The 23,684-nt window shown below is 44.1% G+C and overlaps 1 protein-coding gene across 4 annotated transcripts; it reads left to right on the top strand.

The window, feature by feature from the left end:
- The first annotated feature begins 2,585 nt into the window (after nucleotides 1–2,585).
- Nucleotides 2,586–20,605, top strand: wt1a (WT1 transcription factor a). 4 transcript variants are annotated; one of them, XM_041837864.2, is made up of 9 exons: nucleotides 2,586–3,354; nucleotides 6,438–6,554; nucleotides 8,857–8,959; nucleotides 12,783–12,866; nucleotides 17,216–17,315; nucleotides 18,716–18,860; nucleotides 18,977–19,066; nucleotides 19,279–19,362; nucleotides 19,729–20,605. In XM_041837864.2, exons 1-9 carry the CDS (start codon nucleotides 2,955–2,957, stop codon nucleotides 19,848–19,850), a joined length of 1,245 nt encoding a protein of 414 aa, XP_041693798.1. In that variant the 5' UTR covers nucleotides 2,586–2,954; the 3' UTR covers nucleotides 19,851–20,605. The 4 variants fall into 4 exon arrangements, with proteins under 4 accessions (XP_041693798.1, XP_041693795.1, XP_041693800.1 ...); XM_041837861.2 differs by having other exon boundaries at nucleotides 19,279–19,371; XM_041837866.2 differs by lacking the exon at nucleotides 12,783–12,866.
- Nucleotides 20,606–23,684: the final 3,079 nt, after the last annotated feature.

Raw genomic sequence — 23,684 nt, 5'->3', positions numbered from 1 at the left:
CTGACAGATTCCTGGGTCTCTGCCTGGTTGTACAGTTGGACACTGCTTGTTGGGGGTTATGATGAGTGAGGAACACAGTGTGTGTGGGTGTGATGTGTGTTTGTGTATATGGGCAAGCGTCCTTGTTTGTGGGCGTACAGTAGGCTTCACTCCCAGGTGAAGATGGGCCACTAGTGGATGGATTCCTATTCTCTCCCTTACTAAAGTCCTGGATGGGGTTACAGCAGACACAGGGTTGGAAAGGGGAGTTAGTGCACTGTCACAGAAGGGAAAGTAGCCTAACATTTTCTTTGCAGCTGAATGGGCATGATTTGGCAAAAGCCATTACTTTCTGTATCCACTTTTTCACATTCTTCACTTTGCTGGTTGACGAAGTTTATTTCAGACAAGCAATTTACCATTGCTCTGTGACTTAAAATGCATCCATTTACCTTTTGAATGCATTAGACAATTACATTCCTGAAATTCTCAACTGGCCGAGATAGGGTCGTGGTCACGTTCATTCATGGTTGCCGAGTGTCTTTGTGTTACTCTCTTAGCTTTGTCAGAGTTCAACCAAGAGTCAGCACCTGTATGTGAGTTTTGCGTGGCCCTTTTTTGGTAGGCTATAAATAGATAAGACTTGGCCATATATACTCCTCTCTAATCGAAACGGAATTCTCACTGTGCTGATGTAGGCTAGCTACATGAATTATTATGAACCACGTGAAGTTTTGACTAGTTCCTCAACTCAGCGGCTGCAGTGCCATCATCAGATGCAAGGGAAAATCGGTAGGCCAGCCCAATTAAATAGCCATAATCCATGCTGTGTTACACTGGGAGCATTTTAGGTGAACATTTAATTTTTTGCAATAGCCTATACCCTTCCGTTATAGAGAAACTGTTGGATGCTTTCCGATGGCACAATATGTCTCTCTGGAGTCGAGGTAAAGAGGTAGGCTAGGCCTATATGTTTAGTCTTTCAGCGTATTTCTACGTTTTTAAAATAATATAATTCGTTTAGTTTTGGACCAAAAAATTATGTGTTGCCTTTTCTAAGTCATAGCACCGTAGCAAATACCGGTAATTTACACAGGAAGATACTTGGGCATTTATTCATAATCAAGGATGTATAGCCTAACCCTCCATTTCAGTGTCAAGTTCACAAACTTGTTTTGACAGAATTTACACAAATAGACATGTCTAGAAATGTCACTTCACCATCGACAAAACAATAATAGCCTATAAATGTAGGCCTACTACAAATTGAGGAGCGTAATTTGTAATTATTAATACAAGTATAATATAATATAACACTACAATATAATAATACGTTATTATTATTATTATTAGTAGGCTAATATTTGTATTATTATAGGCTACTTTGATAAACTTTTAGACTGAGATAATTTCAACTTTTTCGATAAACTTCATAGAATGTTTAGAGATAGAGTGAACAAATTAAGAAAAATGACAGGAATGATCAGAATACATTTAGTCAAAACAATTAAATATACCAATCAGAAGATAATTGACTAAGGCACCTCTCGAAAAACAAATTGTTTTACCTTTATAGGAGCCGCTTATTTAATCAATGTTAAAACATATTCAGGCTATGACATCATTTTGAGAGACGAGAATGTCACTCCATTGTTCATGTTGTATTTAGGCAAAAAAAAAAATCGTAAATAGACAACTTTGAATGTATTGATGATACAGCCTAGGCTACGTGCAGTGAGGAAGCACATGAGAGACAGCTATGGGCATCTCACCGAACCAAGGCGACATCCTCATCATGTCGCACTATATGAAAAAGAGACATTGATTTAATTGCGTTAACAAGCTTTAGCTAATGTAAGTGTCTGTTCCAGTTATACATGACCAACAATATGTGAGATGTGAAATTATATTGTTATTTCAGAAGCATATAGCCTACACATGTTGTTGTTCTTCGTATGCAGTAATATAAAGTATGTATCAACATCCCATATGTCCTATTTGTTGGATAAAGCTCATGATTAGAAATAAGCCACCTCAGGAATAAGTTAAACACACAGTAATAATAATTCAAAATCGAACTATTAGGCAACATCCAAAGATTCAATGAATAATCCTGTTCAATTAAAATCAAGCAGTAATATTGGTACTGACAATTTATTTGGACATGCTGCGAAAAGATTAGTGAAAGGATGTACAATTGTATTATTATTTCTAAATCCCCCAACTTCTTTCTATTCAAATGGAACTCTCTCTCTCTCTCTCTCTCTCTCTCTCTCTCTCTCTCTCTCTCTCTCTCTCTCTCTCTCTCTCTCTCTCTCTCTCTCTCTCTCTCTCTCTCTCTCTCTCTCTCTCTCTCTCTCTCTCTCTCTCTCTCTCTCTCTCTCTCTCTCTCTCTCTCTCTCTCTTACTCACAAACACACACACGAGTGCAGGCTCATTTAGAGTGCACAGAGAGATAGGCGTTTAAAGTGAGGGGCAGTACTAAATTAATGAAGCCCAGCACTCATCCCTCTTGCTCATTGGCCTTGGCTCCTCCTCCAGCCTTCTCACTGGGTCTGTATTTGAGCTTTGTGGGCTCTAAAGAAAACAGACGCATGAGTAAAGGAATAGAGGGCTACCCCTCTCCTCCTGTCTTCCTCTCCCACTCTTTCTCCTCCATTGACAGAGCTGAGAGAACGCTCCCCAGGTTAGACCTCCAGACAGACACCTCTCTCTCTCTCCACTACATGGACTATCTACCACAGCACACAAAACAGACACTTACTATTGTTCGACTTTCGTTTGGGGGGATTTGTGTGTGTTTTCCTTGAAAAAAGCTGTCTTCCTATGCCACAATGAAGCTTTGTTGGACTTAAGTTTCCACAGAACCAGGAGCTGGTACATCAGAACGCCGAAGAAGACTTAGGTCCATTTTCAGAGCGATCCTGTCGGGTTTTTGGACAGACTGGTTTCCAGGTGCGGTTGCTCCAACAGAGATGGGCTCAGACGTGCGTGACCTCAACGCCCTGCTGCCCCCGGTGCCAGCCCTGCCAGGAGGGAACGGGAACTGTACCCTGCCCGTCAGCAGTGCCCCTCAGTGGGGCCCTGTACTGGACTTCCACACTGGCGCCCCCTACAGCTCGCTGGCCCCCCACTCCTTCATCAAGCAGGAGCCCAGCTGGAGCTCTGGGGATCCCCAGGAGGACCCTCACTGTGGCCTGAGTGCCTTCACCCTGCACTTCTCTGGCCAGTTCACTGGCACAGGGGCCTGCAGGTACGGGGCCTTCGGGGCCCCCCCTCCACCCAGCCAGCCCCCACCAAGCCAGCCAAGGATGTTCAGCAACGCACCCTACCTGACCAACTGTATGGACACCCAGCCCTCTTCCAGGAACCAGGGTAAGATCAACCATAATCATCTATTTTGGAGATTAGTGTAGTAAAATGTTATTGTGGTTGCACTAGGACTCGATATTCGGTTTATTCAATATTTTCATTCACAGAAAGATGGCATTTGTTTAGTAGAGTTCAGTATGTTCATTATAGTTTAAACAGGTGGTATGCTCCTAGTCCTTCTGTATCATTTTGCACAGTTATTGCGCTTTTATGTTTTTATTCTTATATGACTATTTCCCTGCCTACAGTTTTTGCTAACTCTGGTGATGTACAGTTGTGTTTAGTTCATGATTAATAAACAAACAAATGAATGATAGATAGACCTGAAAAAAGGTCAGATGAACAGTAAATACATTCATAATGTCAAGCTCATATTGAGGTTTACATTTGTTTAGGTTAAGCTTGTGTTTTATTATGCTATTGTATATGTCATTGTAAATAACTGATCTTATTGCCAGCACAGTACAATTACAATTTGTTGACATTAGTTTACAATGTAGAAAATGTCTGCATTTGATATGCAGTTTTCTTTATTACCTTATAAGAACTTTAAGTAACATGATTGATTTTGTGAATTTATAATTAGTGCATTATTAGAAACATTGTATTATTTGAACTTTGTGCTGTTTAAATGATTTATCATTACTATATGCTATAGTCAGTCATTTTCATTAGGAATTATATTATGAACTTCTGACATTGCTTTTAAATGAATGTGTCATTCTAACCCAAATTATTTTCAAACAGAATAGATTATTTTCCTTAAACGTGGACGCACAATTTGATCTCTGAAATTCTAACAGCAGCTGTGGTATAGTTAAACTGATCATATAGTAGCCAATGAGAGTGTGTAGTTTTCAAAGAAACTTCGCCTTTAGTGTGGACTTTTATTACAATTTATTGTTGCAAATACAAATGTTTAGGAGTCTAGGGGTTGAAAGGGTATACACATACTAAACATTCAGTATTAACGGCATCAGTATTATGCTGAACTGAACCATTCATTAGCCATGGCATACAGCTACTGTATTGGCTATAGAAGATAATGCTAAATTAATATAAATTAAGGAAAGAAAAGTCTCAGTGACAGAAAATGTAATTACATGTGAACTTGTAGTAAGTTGACATCAACTAATCTCAGTATAACTCCTTAAATCAGTAAAATATTATCTGAAGCTGACCAATTGTGAGTGACATCTACCTGGCTCCTGATTTTCACGTTTTTTGAAAGTTATATTATTATGACATGAGCTATTTGTAGTCAAGCTCTGCGATTTCTCTTCAGGGCTGCTGGGGTCACCAGTGCTCGCACCCCAAATGTAATCTGTCTGCACTTTGAATGTCGGATTAATTAGAACTAACATCAGTATCAAAAGGCTTGTCCAACCTTCGACCACCTTATCACACCCCTCCTGTGTCTGGCCAAGCAGTGCAAACAAGCCATGGCTAAAACTCAGGCAGGTCACTTTCACTAGATACAGATAATACACTGATGCTCACTGAGGGAGAATCCACTGTACTGGTGATCTGTTTATGGTTACCATGCGAAATGACACAGTCCAAACTAGTTAGTGTGAGGACAGGTATTATGTGTGTATTTGGGTCTGTTTTGTCAATGTACTTGTGCTTGTGTAATTCCATGTGTGTGTGTTGTCTTTACTTGAGTGGAAGAGGAGAGCCAGATAATAAACTAGTTAATGAATTATGGTAGGGACTTTCCTTGTACACAATGGTCCAAAACGGAAAATATTTGTGTTACCCTTCAAAACATAACCCTTTTTATTATGTTTAGTTTTTTTAATGAACGTATTGTTTTTAAGTAGGCCTATCATTCAGATATTCCATTGTTGCAAAGTTTTATAAATGACTTCCCTTGATTTACCATGACATCTGTAATACATGGAAATTCTGTAATAGTATGTAAAAGCATAACAATATTTCTTTAAGTATTATTTCAAGATTTGTAGGCTACTTCTAGGCCTGCTTTGTCAAAATGAACAGTAAAAAAGAAGACACATCGAAATACAATTACTGGGGAAACAAAGATGGGATTCTGAAGTTATTAATATCTACAGTATATATATAGTCACTGTAAAATGTGTTTTTATTGATGAAAGCACTAATTTATAGAATTAGAAGCTTTGCGTCTGAATATTAATTAGGTTATGGGTTGACTATTCACAATTACTTCTGTAACGTTTTAACACTTTGGTATAACTTTATAATTTATTATTACCCTTAAGGCGGTTGTTCAGTGATTTAGCTTTGATTACTGGTCCTAGTAATAAATGGCTTGTGAATGGTTCATAATATATTTCGCAATGGTTTATAAGAAGTTCATAACCATCAAACCAACAAATAAACTGTTAGAATTAATATTCAACACATTATATTTTAGAAGAGATAAAGGAAACATGTCAGATCACTTTGTAGGTGAATTTGGTATTTCTTCACATCCCACTGCACTGCAATGCATAAAGCAGACTGGTCTAAGGTGAGGACACTGCCATGCACACAAACTGCCTAGGCAGTGCCCTTCACTATGCCCACTGTGACCCAGACCAGCCCTGTGTAATGTGATGGGGATCAGTCCTCCTCTACTCAGTCAGTCAGACAGGGATGGAAGACAAATAGAGCTCTTTAATGAGTTTTGAGTTAACCCTGCTGGGCCGCTGGTGAAAGTTGCGCTGGTGTGTAATTAATGGCGTTGCTGTTAGCTGGTGTGTAATTAATGGCGTTGCTGTTAGCTGGTGTGTGATTGATCATCTGGTGCCCCACCCTGGGTCAGACATAGGCATGATTCAGCCCTGAACCTGGTGTCAGCCCTCCAGTGTCCTGCCACAGTTTGTTTTCACTCAGGACCCTTTCACTCTCACCCCAACGCGGGGGCGACTGGGGTTTGAGGAGGGAGGGAGGGAATTTACCTACCCATTCAGCACAAATGGTTAGGGCGCTGAATGTTAGCCAATGAGCTAACTCATAATTGATACAGTAACTTTTACCACGTAAACATGTTTTTACCTACTTCCATGTTCTGAAAGTCTATTCATTTAGTTTTTCTAAACCTTTCTTCTTTGTCTTTACAGGTTACAGTGCTTTCGATGGTGTCACTAATTACGGTCACACTCCCACACACCACTCCTCCCAGTTCCTCAACCACTCCTTTAAAGATGAAAACTCCCTCGCTCAGCAGACCAGTATGGGTAAACAGCACAATATTCTCATATCACCTAGATTACTGCAATGTGTGTGTGTGTGTGAGTGTGTGTGCGTGCGTGTGCATGTGTGCGTACATGTGTGAGAGAGAGAGAGAGAGAGAGAGAGAGAGAGAGAGAGAGTACATGCTTGTGTGTGTGTGTGTGCGTGCGTGCGTGCGTGTGTGTGCGTGCGTGCGTGCGTGTGTGTGTGTGTGTGTGTGTGTGTGTGTGTGTGTGTGTGTGTGTGAGCGTTCATATGTGTGTGCGTGCATACATGCAAGGATGCTATCTAGAATCTAAAAGGGTTCTTTGGCAGTCCCCATAGGAGAACCCTTTGAAGAACCCTTTTTGGTTCCAGGTAGAACATTTTCCACAGAGGGTTCTACATGTTAAACGTGTATTGTGAACTCCGTACTCCTCACCTAGGGAGTGGCCTCCATCTTAAAGTCACTGTGAGGTTAAGTCTGACACTGACCTTTATGTCAGTGTCATAAATTAATGGCATCTTTTTTTTTATGGTCCTTTTCTTCATCCATGGTCATTATGTTAGTAAACAGCTGGATGTGTGTGTTGCTAATTGTATTAATGTGATGTTGTAAATCTTGGGCTCTCTTTATAGAAATTATAACTGGAGGAAACGGCAATACAAGGTTTTTGGAATGTTTAGAACTGCCCTGGGACCCATTCACAACATGTGGAGGCAGAGCCGAAGCAGAGATCCTTCATTTGCACTTTGAAATAGCAAAAAGAGTCAGTGTGCTTTACGGTTTCAAAGAACAGCCTCAGTGCTGTTTATATTCGGACACAGTTCACAGGTTTCTTTCTCAATGTCCCTCTCAGGATAGTTTTTCTTAGAGGAGGCGCTGTCAGACAAACAGCTCCATTGGACCAGGTATGAGTTTCCTGAAAGCTTCGTAGTTAACGTGGTACTTCGAGACCCAGACAGTATAATGTCCTCTTAAGGATCGGACCCTTTTTTTCAATTTTCACCTAAAACGACATACCCAAATCTAACTGGGCTCCCGAGTGAGTGGCGCAGCGGTCTAAGGCACTGCATCTCAGTGCTTGAGGCGTCACTACAGACCCCCTTGTTCGATTCCAGGCTGTATCACAACCAGCAGTGATTGGGAGTCCCATAGGGCGGCGCACAATTGGCCCAGTGTCGTCCGGGTTTGGCCGGTGTAGGCCGTCATTGTAAATAAGAATTTGTTCTTAACTGACTTGCCTAGTTAAATAAAGGTAAAATAAAATAAAAAAATAAAACTGCCTGTAGCTCAGGATCTGAAGCAAGGATATGAATAATCTTGATACCATTTGAAAGGAAACACTTTGAAGTTTGTGGAAATGTAAAATTAATGTAGGAGAATATAACACATTAGATCTGGTAAAAGATAATACAAACAAAAAAACATGCATTTTCTATTTTTTTTTTGTTCCATCATCTTTGAAATGCAAGAGAAAGGCCACACTATAATATTGCAGTTTAGGCGCAATTTAGATCTTGCCCACTAGATGGCAGCAGTGTGTGTGCAAAGTTTCAGATTGATTCAGTGAAGCGTTGCAATACTGGACTATTTTGTATCAAGTCTGCCCAAATGTGCCAAATTGGTCAATTGATACATTTTCAAGTACATAACTATAGAGAACATACACAAATTATATGGTAATACAAAATGTAAGTTTACACACTCCCAGGAATGTCATTCATGATGGATCATTAGCTTATATACTAACTTTCACATATCTAGATGGCCGGGCGGGGTGGGTGTGGAGCCAGAGACAGCAGGGGTTCAAACTGTAGAACCAAGTTCCTACATTTGAATATCAAACAAAACTATGCTTCATTTTACCCTTAGGATGACAAAATCAGAGCAAGATTACTGAATGTAAGTACATTATTTACCTTCAGAGGTGAATGTATCAAACCAGTTGCCGTGATACGTTTTTTGTTGTTGTGCACTCTCCTCAAACAATAGCCTGGTATTTTGTCACTGTAATAGCTACTGTAAATTGGACAGTGCAGTTAGATTAACAAGAATTTAAGCTTTCTGCCCATATAAGACATGTCTATGTCCTGGAAAGTTTGCTGTTAGTTACAACAGTCATGCTAATCACATTAGGGCACGTTAGCTCAACCGTCCCATATATGGGACACTGATCCCGTAGAGGATAAAGTACCACATTAGCTACACATCTATCAGGAAACTTACCCCAGTGCAGTTGTGAAGCACTCCTTAATGTACCATCGCACTGTTTTAATTCTCAATCAGTGGAGTTGGTGGGTAATAATTGTATTTTGTTTGTGTAGGTGAGCAGCCGTATCCTGTCCCTCCACCCGTGTATGGATGCCACACCCCATCAGACAGCTGTACAGGCAGCCAAGCCCTACTGCTGAGGAACCCTTACAACAGGTGAGTACTGGAGCCGCCCCACTACAGTAGATTAACTTGGCCTTACCTGACATCACATCCCTGCCACTCACCTTAGCCACACTCCTATCAGTCACCTTAGCCACACTCTTATCAGTCACCTTAGCCACACTCCTATCAGTCACCTTAGCCCTACTCCTATCAGTCACCTTAGCCACACTCCTATCAGTCACCTTAGCCACACTCCTATCAGTCACCTTAGCCCCACTCCTATCAGTCACCTTAGCCACACTCCTATCAGTCACCCTAGCCCCACTCCTATCAGTCACCTTAGCCACACTCCTATCAGTCACCTTAGCCCCACTCCTATCAGTCACCTTAGCCACACTCCTATCAGTCACCTTAGCCACACTCCTATCAGTTACCTTAGCCCCACTCCTATCAGTCACCTTAGCCCCACTCCTATCAGTCACCTTAGCCACACTCCTATCAGTCACCTTAGCCCCACTCCTATCAGTCACCTTAGCCCCACTCCTATCAGTCACCTTAGCCACACTCCTATCAGTCACCTTAGCCACACTTCTATCAGCACCTTAGCCCCACTCCAATCAGTCACCTTAGCCCCACTCCTATCAGTCACCTTAGCCACACTCCAATCAGTCACCTTAGCCCCACTCCTATCAGTCACCTTAGCCCCACTCCAATCAGTCACCTTAGCCCCACTCCTATCAGGCACCTTAGCCCCACTCCTATCAGGCACCTTAGCCCCACTCCTATCAGTCACATTAGCCCCACTCCAATCAGGCACCTTAGCCCCACTCCTATCAGTCACCTTAGCCACACTCCTATTAGTCACCTTAGCCCCACTCCTATCAGTCACCTTAGCCACACTCCTATCAGTCACCTTAGCCCCACTCCTATCAATCACCTTATCCCCACTCCAATCAGTCACCTTATCCCCACTCCAATCAGTCACCTTAGCCCCACTCCTATCAGTCACCTTAGCCCCACTCCTATCAGTCACCTTAGCCCCACTCCTATCAGTCACCTTAGCCACACTCCAATCAGTCACCTTAGCCCCACTCCTATCAGTTACCTTAGCCCCACTCCTATCAGTCACCTTAGCCCCACTCATATCAGTCACCTTAGCCACACTCCTATCAGCCACCTTAGCCCCACTCCTATCAGTCACCTTAGCCCCACTCCTATCAGTCACCTTAGCCCCACTCCTATCAGTCACCTTAGCCCCACTCCTATCAGTCACCTTAGCCCCACTCCTATCAGTCACCTTAGCCCCACTCCTATCAGTTACCTTAGCCCCACTCCTATCAGTTACCTTAGCCACACTCCTATCAGTCACCTTAGCCCCACTCCTATCAGTTACCTTAGCCCCACTCCTATCAGTCACCTTAGCCCTACTCCTATCAGCCACCTTAGCATCACTCTTATCAGCACCTTAGCCCCACTCCTATCAGTTACCTTAGCCCCACTCCTATCAGTCACCTTAGCCCCACTCCTATCATTCACCTTAGCCCCACTCCTATCAGTCACCTTAGCCCCACTCCTATCAGTCACCTTAGCCTCACTCCTATCAGTTACCTTAGCCACACTCCTATCAGTCACCTTAGCCCCACTCCTATCATTCACCTTAGCCACACTCCTATCAGCACCTTAGCCCCACTCCTATCAGTTACCTTAGCCCCACTCCTATCAGTCACCTTAGCCACACTCCTATCAGTCACCTTAGCCCCACTCCTATCAGTCACCTTAGCCCCACTCCTATCAGTCACCTTAGCCCCACTCCTATCAGTCACCTTAGCCCCACTCCTATCAGTCACCTTAGCCTCACTCCTATCAGTTACCTTAGCCACACTCCTATCAGTCACCTTAGCCCCACTCCTATCATTCACCTTAGCCCCACTCCTATCAGTCACCTTAGCCCCACTCCTATCAGTTACCTTAGCCCCAACCCTGCCAGTCACCGAAGCCCTACCCCTTTAGGCCTACCACTCACCTGTTTCTCAAAAATCAATTCATTACAAAGCATTCTAACAGGCAGACATCTTAATAAGTAAACATAGTTTTGATGATTCTAGTCCTTGAAGTTAGTTAAAGGTGGTCAGGAAGCTGCACCTTTATAGCTGTCCTGACTGGCCAAGGTTGTGCTGCCGTCATAGAAGACAATAATCATCATCAACATAGTTCTAAAATTAAATGTAGAAAAGTCACGCCGCCATTGAGCACTCCCAGTGGCTAGAGGAAGGAGGAAGTAAAGTAACAGTGGCAGGAAGTTGGAAGTACGAGACTGTACTGATTTCCAGTCAGGAAATTATCCAAATAAAGGCATTTATCATGTTTGTAGTTATACTCTCAAAACTTTCCATTGGACTGAATCCATTCACTGCTTTTTCAAATCGCAGTCATGACCTGACAAAGAATAAGATAATAGCATATTTACTGTGTTTTATTTATATTTCAAGTATGTTTCATTGAGTTAAATAGTTAAATACAGTATGTAGATGGTATGGATGAGGACCATGTCCAGATAAATGAATCACAGTTGTCCAGACAGAGAATGGGAGCAGTGCTCAGCAGGCCAAGATAAACGATGTAATCCACTACTGGTTTCCAGTCTTAGGCCAATGTTGAATTCCTCTTACTGATAAGTAGCTCACTGTCCTCTGAGGGGAGAGAACCCCAGTGTAACCTTACACAACTGCTTACTCCCTCGCCTTGAGATGGCACAAAATTAGCTTGCATTCCTTGAATACCTTTAACATTTTGTTTTCAGCTCCAGGGAACATAAAGATTCAAAATAAGGGAATAGGAGTTGATAAGAGTGTGTTAGTCAGACTGGATACATGCGCTGGAAGCCCCATTCTGCAGGCTCTGCACCTCATGCTGCCATAAACAGCCTGATATCTGCTGGAGAAGGGAAGGGGCTGGGAATCCTCAAATCAAACCGCTAAGCCGCTCTCTAATCAAATGCCTGGTACCAACAGCGCTGTATTTATACAGTCAGACGGCAGTTATGCACTTTTTAACGTTTTGGAAATACATTAAATAAAAACACGTCCACTTATGAAACTAAGAGCCAGGTAACCAGGGACAAAGTTCTGTTGGGAAGCACTGGTGTAGAGGATGAAGACTGAAACTTTAGAGCTCCTTAAACCAAAACGCCCCTACATTTGGTTATTTTATCAAGAGATGAAAGTCTCAGGTATGTATAGAGCTTGTCATCGAGGACTGTACCAACCATGTACAGTAATGGTTTAGATTGCAAAGTTCACATTAGTGTGCTAATGGATACACTCTTCATCATCCTTTAACCCTCAGGATCCTTTAACCCTCTGTCATCCAAATAGTTGAATTGATTTGAAGTGAAACTCTACCGAGCACTGTACTGTACGTACTGTAATCACTAGACAGAGTGTAGGCTACCGTCAGTGTAGAGGGTACCAGGCACCAGAGCATCCCACTACAGCGAGCTGTTCCTGTGGTATGATAAAACGATGTAATGTCAAGGGCGGCAGTGATACATCTAAAGTATGTGTTTGGCAAAGCACCTGGCAGGTTAACTAATGGTCCTGGAGCCAGACGCTTAATAACAGATGGCTATTTGTTTCTGAGGGATGGAGGGCTATGGAGGGCTATGATTAACACATCACCCTGTTGGTGTTAGTGTGGGCGGATCCTGATTGTGTGGCACATTCATGAGCCGTTACCCAGGGTGCACCTGTGTAGATGGGGCCAAATGTTATAATCCTCTGACTCTCCTGTGGTGCTTGTCTGCACTGAAAAGGGTGGTACCACCTCGTCCCGAGGAAAAATTCCTAAAAATGTTTTCTATTTGTTTAAATCCCAGCAGTGATAATTTATACCAAATGGCATCTCAGCTGGAATGCATGGCATGGAACCCTGTTAACACGCTGGCTTCCACCATTAAGAGGTATGTCGGCGTGACCCGCTCCTGTCATCTGAAACATTCCTCTTTGATCTGGATTAACAGTCATTAATCTGCACATAGTCTCAGAATAGCAGAGGGAGGGGGTGGGTGTAGGTGGTGGAGGGCTCCCTTCATTAAATCACACATTTGACCACTCACTGGCATTGTTTAAATATTTGATTTAGTAGCAGAGTGGGGCTCCACAGGGGGCCTGTGACATACATCATTTCTCACTGAGGTGATTAGAAATAAAAAATATTCCCTCTATCACAGATCACATATGGGTTGTTTTTTTCTTTTTTCTTAGCTAATACCCTCTTTGGCACACACACACACACACACACACACACACACACACACACACACACACACACACACACACACACACACACACACACACACACACACACACACACACACACACACACACACACACACACACACACACACACACACACACACACACAGTTGGGTTGTGCAGGTAATAGTAAGTATAGTGAGAAAGTATAGAGAGAAAGTATAGAGAGAAAGTATAGTGAGAAAGTATAGAGAGAAAGTATAGAGAGAAAGTATAGAGAGAAAGTATAGAGAGAAAGTATAGTGAGAAAGTATAGAGAGAAAGTATAGTGAGAAAGTATAGAGAGAAAGTATAGAGAGAAAGTATAGTGAGAAAGTATAGAGAGAAAGTATAGTGAGAAAGTATAGAGAGAAAGTATAGAGAGAAAGTATAGTGAGAAAGTATAGTGAGAAAGTATAGGGGGAAAGTATAGTGAGAAAGTATAGTGAGAAAGTATAGGGAGTGTGACTTTTTTCACGCGACCGGTGATCAGAGTTTACCTACCTATTTCCTTACCACTACATCATTGTCTCTAGTTGAGGGGGAAACATACTTTTTTACTTGCTTTACTACTCTAATGAAAATGTCCTCTTTCATTCTTGCTTTGTTGTCATTTTCAGTGTCCCTCTTTTTCTAACTCCCCTCCTCCCGAACCCTCCCTTTGTTTCTGTCTGTTTTCTCCGGAGATCGTGTGCATGTTAAATTAGCCTCTCTGTTTTGTCTGTCCTGGCTGGGAAATGTATCCTGCTATAATTTTCCCGTGTGGGGCATCAGCCTTGACCACGTGGGACATGTAACGGAGGGGAAGGGCTCTGCACTGAGGAGTAGTGGAAGTGGAATCAGTAGGCCTACACAATGGGATAGCTTTCCCCCTGGGATCCTCCAGCCAGGGATCCAGAGCCAGGGCTTAGTTAGACTGGAGGGGAGGGTCTGACCCTTCAACCACCTCCCCGAAAAAGCCAGCAGAGGCCGGGGTGACTGAATGATTAATCTGCTGCTAAATGAGAGGGACTCTAGTGCTTAGGCTGCGGAAAATCAGACGTGGAGTCTCATCTCCAGGGACGCACGCCAAAGTATGCATGTGCCTCTTCCAGATAAACGCCACCCTCCCCAGCCCCGTCTCCCTCCCCAGCCCCATCTCCCTCCCCAGCCCAGTCTCCCTCCCCAGCCCGGTCTCCCTCCCCAGCCCGGTCTCCCTCCCCAGCCCAGTCTCCCTCCCCAGCCCTGTCTACCTTCCCAGCCCAGTCTCCCTCCCCAGTCCCGTCTCCCTTCCCATCCCAGTCTCCCTCCCCAGCTCCATCTCGCTCCCCAGTCCCGTCTCCCTTCCCATCCCAGTCTCCCTCCCCAGCCCGGTCTCCCTCCCCAGCCCGGTCTCCCTCCCCAGCCCCATCTCCCTCCCCAGCCCAGTCTCCCTCCCCAGCCCAGTCTCCCTCCCCCAGCCCGGTCTCCCTCCCCAGCCCAGTCTCCCTCCCCAGCCCGGTCTCCCTCCCCATCCCAGTCTCCCTCCCCAGCCCGGTCTCCCTCCCCAGCCCGGTCTCCCTCCCCAGCCCTGTCTACCTTCCCAGCCCAGTCTCCCTCCCCAGCCCTGTCTACCTTCCCAGCCCAGTCTCCCTCCCCAGCCCTGTCTACCTTCCCAGCCCAGTCTCCCTCCCCAGCCCTGTCTCCCTCCCCAGCCCGGTCTCCCTCCCCAGCCCAGTCTCCCTCCCCAGCCCTGTCTCCCTCCCCAGCCCAGTCTCCCTCCCCAGTCCCGTCTCCCTTCCCATCCCAGTCTCCCTCCCCAGCTCCATCTCGCTCCCCAGGTCCTGGCTGTATACGTTAACGTGAGCCTGAGGTGTTTATCGCCACAACGAATTAGTGAATGAATTAACTGTGGGGAGATTTATTGCAGCATGTAGCTTCACTGTCTCGACTCCGGCTGTCCGTGGAGTCTCATCTCCAGGGACGCACGCCAAAGTATGCATGTGCATCTTCCAGATAAACGGCACCCTCCCCTCCCCAGCCCCGTCTCCCTCCCCAGCCACGTCTCCCTCCCCAGCCACGTCTCCCTCCCCAACCCATCTCCCTCCCTCCCTCCCCAGCCCAGTCTCCCTCCCCAGCCTAGTCTCCCTCCCCAGCCCTGTCTCCCTCTCCAGCCCCATCTCCCTCCCCAGCCCGGTCTCCCTCCCCAGCCCGGTCTCCCTCCCCAGCCCGGTCTCCCTCTACAGCCCAGTCTGCCTCCCCAGCCCTGTCTCCCTTCCCAGCCCAGTCTCCCTCCCCAGCCCAGTCTCCCTCCCCAGCCCTGTCTCCCTTCCCAGCCCAGTCTCCCTCCCCAGCCCAGTCTCGCTCCCCAGCCCCGTCTCCCTTCCCAGCCCAGTCTCCCTCCCAGCCCAGCACGCCAAAGTATGCATGTGCATCTTCCAGATAAACGGCACCCTCCCCTTCCCAGCCACGTCTCCCTCCCCAGCCCCATCTCCCTCCCTCCCTCCCCAGCCCAGTCTCCCTCCCCAGCCTAGTCTCCCTCCCCAGCCTAGTCTCCCTCTCCAGCCCCATCTCCCTCCCCAGCCCGGTCTCCCTCCCCAGCCCGGTCTCCCTCCCCAGCCCGGTCTCCCTCCCCAGCCCGGTCTCCCTCCACAGCCCAGTCTGCCTCCCCAGCCCTGTCTCCCTTCCCAGCCCAGTCTCCCTCCCCAGCCCAGTCTCGCTCCCCAGCCCCGTCCTTCTTCCCAGCCCAGTCTGCCTCCCCAGCCCTGTCTCCCTTCCCAGCCCAGTCTCCCTCCCCAGCCCAGTCTGCCTCCCCAGCCCTGTCTCCCTCCCCAGGTCCTGGCTGTATACGTTAACGTGAGTCTGAGGTGTTTATCGCCACAATGAATGAGTGAATGAATGAACTGTGGGGAGATTTACTGCAGTATGCAGCTTCACTGTCTCGACTCCGGCTGTCCTTGGAAAGAGCAGAGACAAAGACTGCTTTATGCCCTCTCAACCATGTATTCATAATTTAACTGTACAGGATACAACCCCCTCCTTCCATGAAATACAACAATTACAGATTGCTTTTTAAGACTAATGATAGATATTGCCGTCTGGATATTATGAGACTAAATGTGAACCTTAGCTGTCTTGAAATGCTGTAGCTACAGTGTACGTAACTGAACCATCTTCAATTAATGCTTTCAGAGGCTTAATAAGTGTTCAGCAAACATTTCCATTTCTAAAGTAAGTAGGCTAGTACACAATACCGAGAATCGCACACGATCCCTAAACTATGTTTCATACATATTTAATATTTCTGGATATACTACAATTGATCATGGTCCTTTTGTGCAATGTCCTTATCCTGTACCTCTATTTGATTGAGAGTAGTAGGTGGGTGACAACCAGGTCTTGCAGAGTTAACCAGATCCTCTTTGATTTACTAAGACATGCCCTTATTTACTGAAGAAAACTAATATAGTATGCAGCTTGAACGTGTGTTAATCCAGGGTCAAAGAGAGAGGCCTAACCATACGAATAAATCTGCGAATGACAGGAAGTTAACCATTCGTCTTTCCTCTGAGTTCCACTTTGGATGCTTTAGGTGAATATACTGCACTGTGATGCGTAGAGCAATTTGTCCCTATGTCAAAACAAGTTATAGCTGGTGATTTCTCTGCATTTATTTATTCTGTGCATGCTATTGAAATACAATGCCAGTGCAACTTTGCTGAACCTGGCTTAGATATATGAAGAGTGCTAAACTCCTAAATGACAAGCTTTATTTAGGACAGGAGACCCTTTTGAACAACTTTCCCCTATATTTCAGGAGTGACCATTTACTGCAGTTTTTCAGTACATTTAATGACGTGAAAATAATAGCCATTCATCCTACATTGCATCCTACATTTTCTTGACTTCCACTCTGTTGTTTTTCATCGCTCCTAAAGCTGCTGAATGCTCTTGAACTAACAGCTTTTATGTGAATTGTAATTTGGCAGACAAAAATAGAAAATGGTCACATCATTCCTCACTAAAAATGCTCTTGTGTCTTTCTCTTTGTGGACAGCCATGCTACGGGTTATGAAAGTGACCCCAACACTCCCATGGTGTATAGCTGCAGCACCCAGTACCGCATCCACACACACGGCATCTTCAGAGGCATGCAGGTCAGTTTTTTCCTCTCACGGATTCTTCACACCCAGGTCACACACTCAGATTCCTGCTCTCCATACATAACTTTCCTTATGTGCTCAGGGCCAAGGTCGGAACAAGGAGCACACATACACTCTCGCATGAACACACACGCACATACACTCCCTAAATGCACAAGGTCATCCTCTACTCCCGAGCCCAGGCACTGCACGGGTGCTGGCAGAAGAGGAGGAGGAGGTGGGAGAGACTAGAGAGGTAGAGTCAGAAAACAAGGAGGAAAGAGCCTGACGTAATGAGCAGACTATACGAGAGGAAGCAGGCCTCTGACAGAACAGTTGAGACATTTAAAAGGCATCTCAGGATGAAAATGGAAGAGGAATCACTTTCAAGAAATCCATTAACAATAAAGATAGTTTCCATATGCAGGCCCATGTTAATAAAATCATTAGATCTTAATTAGTGTCCGTCAACAGCTTTAAAGCACAGAGAGCAGAGATTCTCCAGACCTATTCTCATTCAAAATGGAACGTTCGGTATGTCTTTCTCCCTTCTCATTGTTCTCAAGTGAAATGAATTCAGGAAAACCTCATTCACAAAAAAATACATACTTGGAGGAAACATTTGAAATGTATGGTATGGAAAAGTATATTTTTGGAAAGTCAGGTCTAAGTGGACATGTCAGTAAGTGTGTTTGTACTCTTGGTGCTCAGAAATGCTTTTATTTGACAATCCCAACATTGGCTCTGCCCCCTCTGTGAAGTGTTGGTGTCTAGATAAGGAACAAGGCAGGCAGTACAGCAGTGCCATGAAACACTGAAATAATTTACTTATCAATAGGCTGCTAACACTATTATTTAGTTCGCCAGTGCCCACAGAGCCCATTACACTAAGCACATCCTAATGAACAGCAGATGGGTATCAGGGTCTGGGGGAGGGAGGAAGGGAGGAGGAGAAGGGGAGAGGGAGGGGGGGCGGGGGGGAAGAAGGGGAGGAGTACAGGGGGGCATGGACAACTGAGATGGGGTCTGCCTAACGTCCGTGACTAACGACTTACGTTTAGAGACTAAATCAGTGGCATGGAGTAAATTTGAGCGATCATTTTACGGCTAATTCCAGTATAATGAGTCCCCCTTAGTGAGATAATCACACTTCTTTTGCCTTGGCCTTTGTTAATTGGTCATTATTTTTGAGTTACCTTTTGCTGTAAGAGACTAGTAGGTAGCTTAGTTACTGTTATCTCTTTGTATGATATGTTGTGGTTCTAAACCTGTACCATCGCTCACTGTGTGTGTGTGTGTGTGTGTGTGTGTGTGTGTGTGTGTGTGTGTGTGTGTGTGTGTGTGTGTGTGTGTGTGTGTGTGTGTGTGTGTGTGTGTGTGTGTGTGTGTGTGTGTGTGTGTGCGCCACATCACAGGATGTCCGACGGGTGCCAGGTATCGCCCCCGCCATTGTTCGCTCAGAGACCAATGAGAAGAGGCCATTCATGTGTGCATATCCTGGCTGCAACAAACGATACTTCAAACTGTCCCACCTACAGATGCACGGCAGGAAACACACAGGTAAGAGCCAGGGCAACCATAGATCAAACCCTATTACAGTAACAGACCAGTGTATCAGTGATCCAGGTCTCGTTGTACCAAAGCCCTCTCTGTGTTCCCCTCTACCCTCCCTCCAGGTGAGAAACCCTACCAGTGTGACTTTACCGACTGTGGACGAAGGTTCTCCAGGTCAGACCAGCTCAAGAGACACCAGCGAAGACACACAGGTTTACCCTCTCTCTCTCTCTCTCTCTCTCTCTCTCTCTCTCTCTCTCTCTCTCTCTCTCTCTCTCTCTTTTCTCTTTCCTCCATCTCTCTGCTCCCTCCATCTCTCTTTCCTCTCTATTGTTAATGGACCACTGTAGCTCTGGCTCTCTTTGGAATGGCCTCCCTCCTGGCCTCTGCTCTACTCTGTCTCTCTCCCTCTGTGTGTGCCTAGGGGTTAAACCGTTCCAGTGCGAGACGTGTCAGAGAAAGTTCTCACGGTCTGACCACCTTAAGACCCACACCCGGACTCATACAGGTAAAACAAGTGCGTAAACTTTTATTTTTCCACATCTACTTATCTCTTTTCTGCTTAGAACTTAGTTAGGTACTTCCCTTTTCATGAACAATCAGTATGTAGAGCTCAAGGCTTTGTGGGTTCGATTCCCATGGGGTGCCAGTATAAAAAATTATGTATGCACTCACTAACTGTAAGTCGCTCTGGATAAGAGTGTCTGCTAAATAACTAAAATGTAAATGAAAAAAATGTATTTAAACAAATCTAGGATATGTTATTTTACTGAAAGTGATCTAAAATGATCATAGGAAATTAATTTAATCCCTTCCTCCCCTTCAGTATAATTTAAACCAGATACTACCTAACAGCTCTCTCTCCCTCTCCTAGGCGAGAAGCCGTTCAACTGCAGATGGCCCAACTGTCAGAAGAAGTTTGCCAGGTCTGATGAGCTGGTTCGTCACCACAACATGCACCAGAGGAACCTGACCAAGCTGCAGCTTGCCATCTGAGCCAGATCTGAACCAGACCACTCTGCTCTGCAGACACACTGGCCTCACTGCTCTCAAACACTCTGCCTACATGAGACTTTGAATCTCCATGTCGTTCACCAATGCCTGTAGCACAAAGGGGCAACAGCAGCAAAGCAGGGCTATTCACTAGATAGCACAGCCACAAAGTCAAAAATGTCTGCGTTGTAAAAATCCATAAAAACAACAATTAGCTTTTTGATCTTAATTTAAGGTTAGGGTTAGGTATAAGGTTTTAAAGAAGAGAAATTGTAGAATTTTAAAGAAGAGAAATTGTAGGAATAGGCTGGGTTTATTACCTTGTGGCTGTGGTAAAAGACCAGGAGGCTGACAGTCTTGTTCATCTGCATGTAACTGTACAGCCTCACCAACGGACAGTCCTCCAAACAGCGCCATCCAATGACGGTCCGCCGTCCAGATGCTCTGATCCAGAGGGTTGTTTTAGTAAGACATTTAAAGAGGAAACAAAATAGTTTCTATCTCTTGTTGGTGTTGTATACAGTAGATGTGAATTACTTTATGCCTTTTTTTTCAGTTGTAGTGTTACTTTGAGCAGTTTCAGATTAATTTATAATTTTATCATACTTTTGTGAATTAAAATATCTTTCACTGGAATGATTTCTGGAAAGGGGAACATTATTTTACTTTGGTCCAACAGCATGTTCATCATCGCTTTCGTTCAGTCCACAAATTTGATCTGCACCATGTAGTTGAATCATAAAGCTACAGTAAGTCTGCTTCGGTCTGTGATGTTGTCTGTAAATATTGTTTCACTTTGACAGTGGATTTTGGGGATGTGAGTTAAAAAATATATGTATCGTCACACTGGCTAAGTGGCCAAGAAGTTGTGGTATTAAATTATGTAAATAATAGTACTGGACAATGGATTGCATCTGAAAAAAATATCCTTGTCATGGAAAAATGTGACTTAACTATTATAGTTTAGACTAGAGCTACTTTGATACATCCAGGAAATGCTTTTTTAAGTGTGTCATAAAACACTTTTCTGTCATGGAAACATTTTTTTACTCTGAAGTGTATTATAAGTATATTATGGTCTGTTCCCCTCTGTTTAAATGGTATTTTTCCCACTGTGTTTATACAGTATATATATATATATGCTTATTCTGTTGTTGTTGTTCCCCCATTGAGTTCTGTATTAAAGTCCTCTTGCAGTGTGTGGCCTGCCTGGGCAGCTGTGTTGGCTCAGGGGCCAGTGTTGAGTTACTTTCACCCTCACTAACAGGGCTGATCAACCGCGCTCCTGAGACCCAATGACCAGACCGTAACCTGACCTTAACCTGACCAGGTCGTGACCGCTCGTAGGTCATCTTACACGAGTCGCCAGAGGAGGCTCATGCTGGCCGGAATAAAAGTAGTTATGATAACAAAACAGAACTCTTTGACTGTAGCTAACATCCGCTGCTTTCTTTATCTCCAACCAGATTCTTTTTAAATTCCTTGGCTTCTGAGTGAAACAGGAGACACAGATAAACATAAACATGTTTTCTCTCAAACTCACTGTTGCTCAGCACTTCATCTTAATCAAGCTAGCTATGCACTCTTTCTGTACTTAGAAAAATTACACACTTTTAATCCCATATTTTGTTTCTCGATCAAGAAAGAAATAACAGCTTTCAGTTGTGTTTTTTATCATTTGACATCCATATTTATGCACTGTCGCTGTGAAAACAACAGACAGAAAGCTTGGCATAATGTCAAACGGTACTACAGCTAGTTAGGAAACATCAAGCCTTAAATGAAGATTTTCCTCTCTGATTGGTTGACTGTATCTGATGGTCTTTTATCACGTTGGGGGAATATTGTTGTTGAGATCCTCTTCTTTCTTTAACTATGCGCTTGGCCCCAGTGTTGTGTAAATCAGCTTGACTCTCTCACCCTATTACTCATATATATATAAAAAACCGCTATATCTCAAGTGTGACAGTGGTTAATCTCTGTCCCAGATTTCTGCTCCAAGGCCTTTGAAGAGAGGTGGTTGTTTTTTGTAACTTCAGTGCAGTCCACTTATAAACGTCACAATAGAGGCTGTATTAAAACCCTCCACTTAGAAATAGTACATTCCTTTACATATATGTGGGCTTTCTAAGAGGATAGGGTTGAATGGGAAAGAATACGGATGATTTCAGTGTAGTGTACTGTCGTAGCACAACTTTACAGTACTTTACACACCGCATTCATAGCCTTTTGTGTTGTCTAAGAAGTCATTGTTCATGAGGTTTACCTTCATCATAGAAGGTCATTAACATGTTTACATTACTATCTATGGATTTTAAATGTGCTAGTCATCTAGTTTAGCAGTCATGAGATGTGCAGTATATATAACACATTACAGTAACACTTTAAACCCTCTGAAGACTCAGAAGGTCCTGTGACTGTTGATGAAGAAAATAAAGTGTGGATTTAGGTTCAGATCAGAGAGACGTCTCAGAGGCGTTCTCCTCTATGTCAGTTGACCCAAAGAAACCAAACAATCAACTGATATCTGAAAGAACATGCTAGCATAAACAATATAGTGTACATTTGATGTCTCCATATAGATGTCCCATCTTCCTACAACTTTGAAATCCCCTCAGAATCCTCTCTCGGGCATTTCCAGAATGCAAACGCCATGGCACTGTGTCCAGAGATGTATAACACATATGTTATATTAACTACTCCTCATCCAAACGGCTGCTATGCAAACCATTCAACTGATACAGATGCTGTTCAGAGCATGTACAAATTCAAACCTGGTCCCCATCTTATTTTTAGCACACTAAACCAGTCTTTCTATATAGCAGCTAATTATATCAACCATTAAATATGATATGATATCACTTTATATAATATTAGTGACCTTATTAAACACACAAAATGATTAATTAGAGTTCTAGCTAGGTGATATGGTAAACAGTGTGACCAGTGACCACAGAGAGCGAGTGTGTGGTTGGTGTGTGTTGAGCTTGTAAAGTGCTGGTGGGTGATTCCAACCTGATAAGCCCTTAGCTGCTCCACTGCTCTGCTGGTCAAAGCATCCTGCTGTGTCGCCGACACGTTTACGACCCAGATCAGTGGGCCAGTCTCAGCCCCTCAGTCAAGCCTCTCATTTGATAAGATGAACAGGGAGATGGTGGTGATAAATAATGAGGCCTATTAAAGAGTAAAGACACAGGAGGGAATGTATAGGGTCTTAGTCACTCAGCGTCTGATCGGTTTGTTTATTTGAGGAATAGGTGGTGAGAATGGAGGAGTCTGTCGGCAATTAGAGGCTTAAGGCCTGCCGCTGAGAATCTGATCCAAGGAGAGTGGAGAGGATCTGAAGTATCAGTGAGTTGTAAATCTCATGGAGTTACACTTCTACTTCTCACCCCCATCCACACTCACTCTGCCCAAAAACACGTGTACTCCAACCTGCATGGCAATGGAATACATCCACAGAACCTATAACATATAACATCACCTTGAGGTCATAGTCCTTTAGGAGCTCCCTCCAATGTCCTTCATTAACCTTACTTGATTACAAATCATCTGTGGATGCTTTACCTCCTGGATCTAAGGGCCACAATACAATGAAGGATAATTAATGCACTTTGAAAAGAAACATTTCACAAGCAAATGAAGCAATGGATACTAAACACTGCCTTACCTGCAATTTATAGAAGCTCTTCCCTGACAACAAAGGAGAGGGCTGATCATAAACATAAACAAATGCAGAACAGTTTGGATAAAAATGCTGCACATAAATCCTGTTATGATTATGAGAAATGCATTATTGAAGATAGAATGGAAAAGTGAAATCGTTAATAACACTCA

This window comes from Coregonus clupeaformis, chromosome 6 (assembly GCF_020615455.1).
Source record: "Coregonus clupeaformis isolate EN_2021a chromosome 6, ASM2061545v1, whole genome shotgun sequence".
In the NCBI taxonomy this organism is placed as follows: Eukaryota; Metazoa; Chordata; class Actinopteri; order Salmoniformes; family Salmonidae; genus Coregonus; species Coregonus clupeaformis.
The sequence above is the reverse complement of the archived record's forward strand: the minus strand, read 5'-3'. Positions and strand labels throughout refer to the sequence as shown.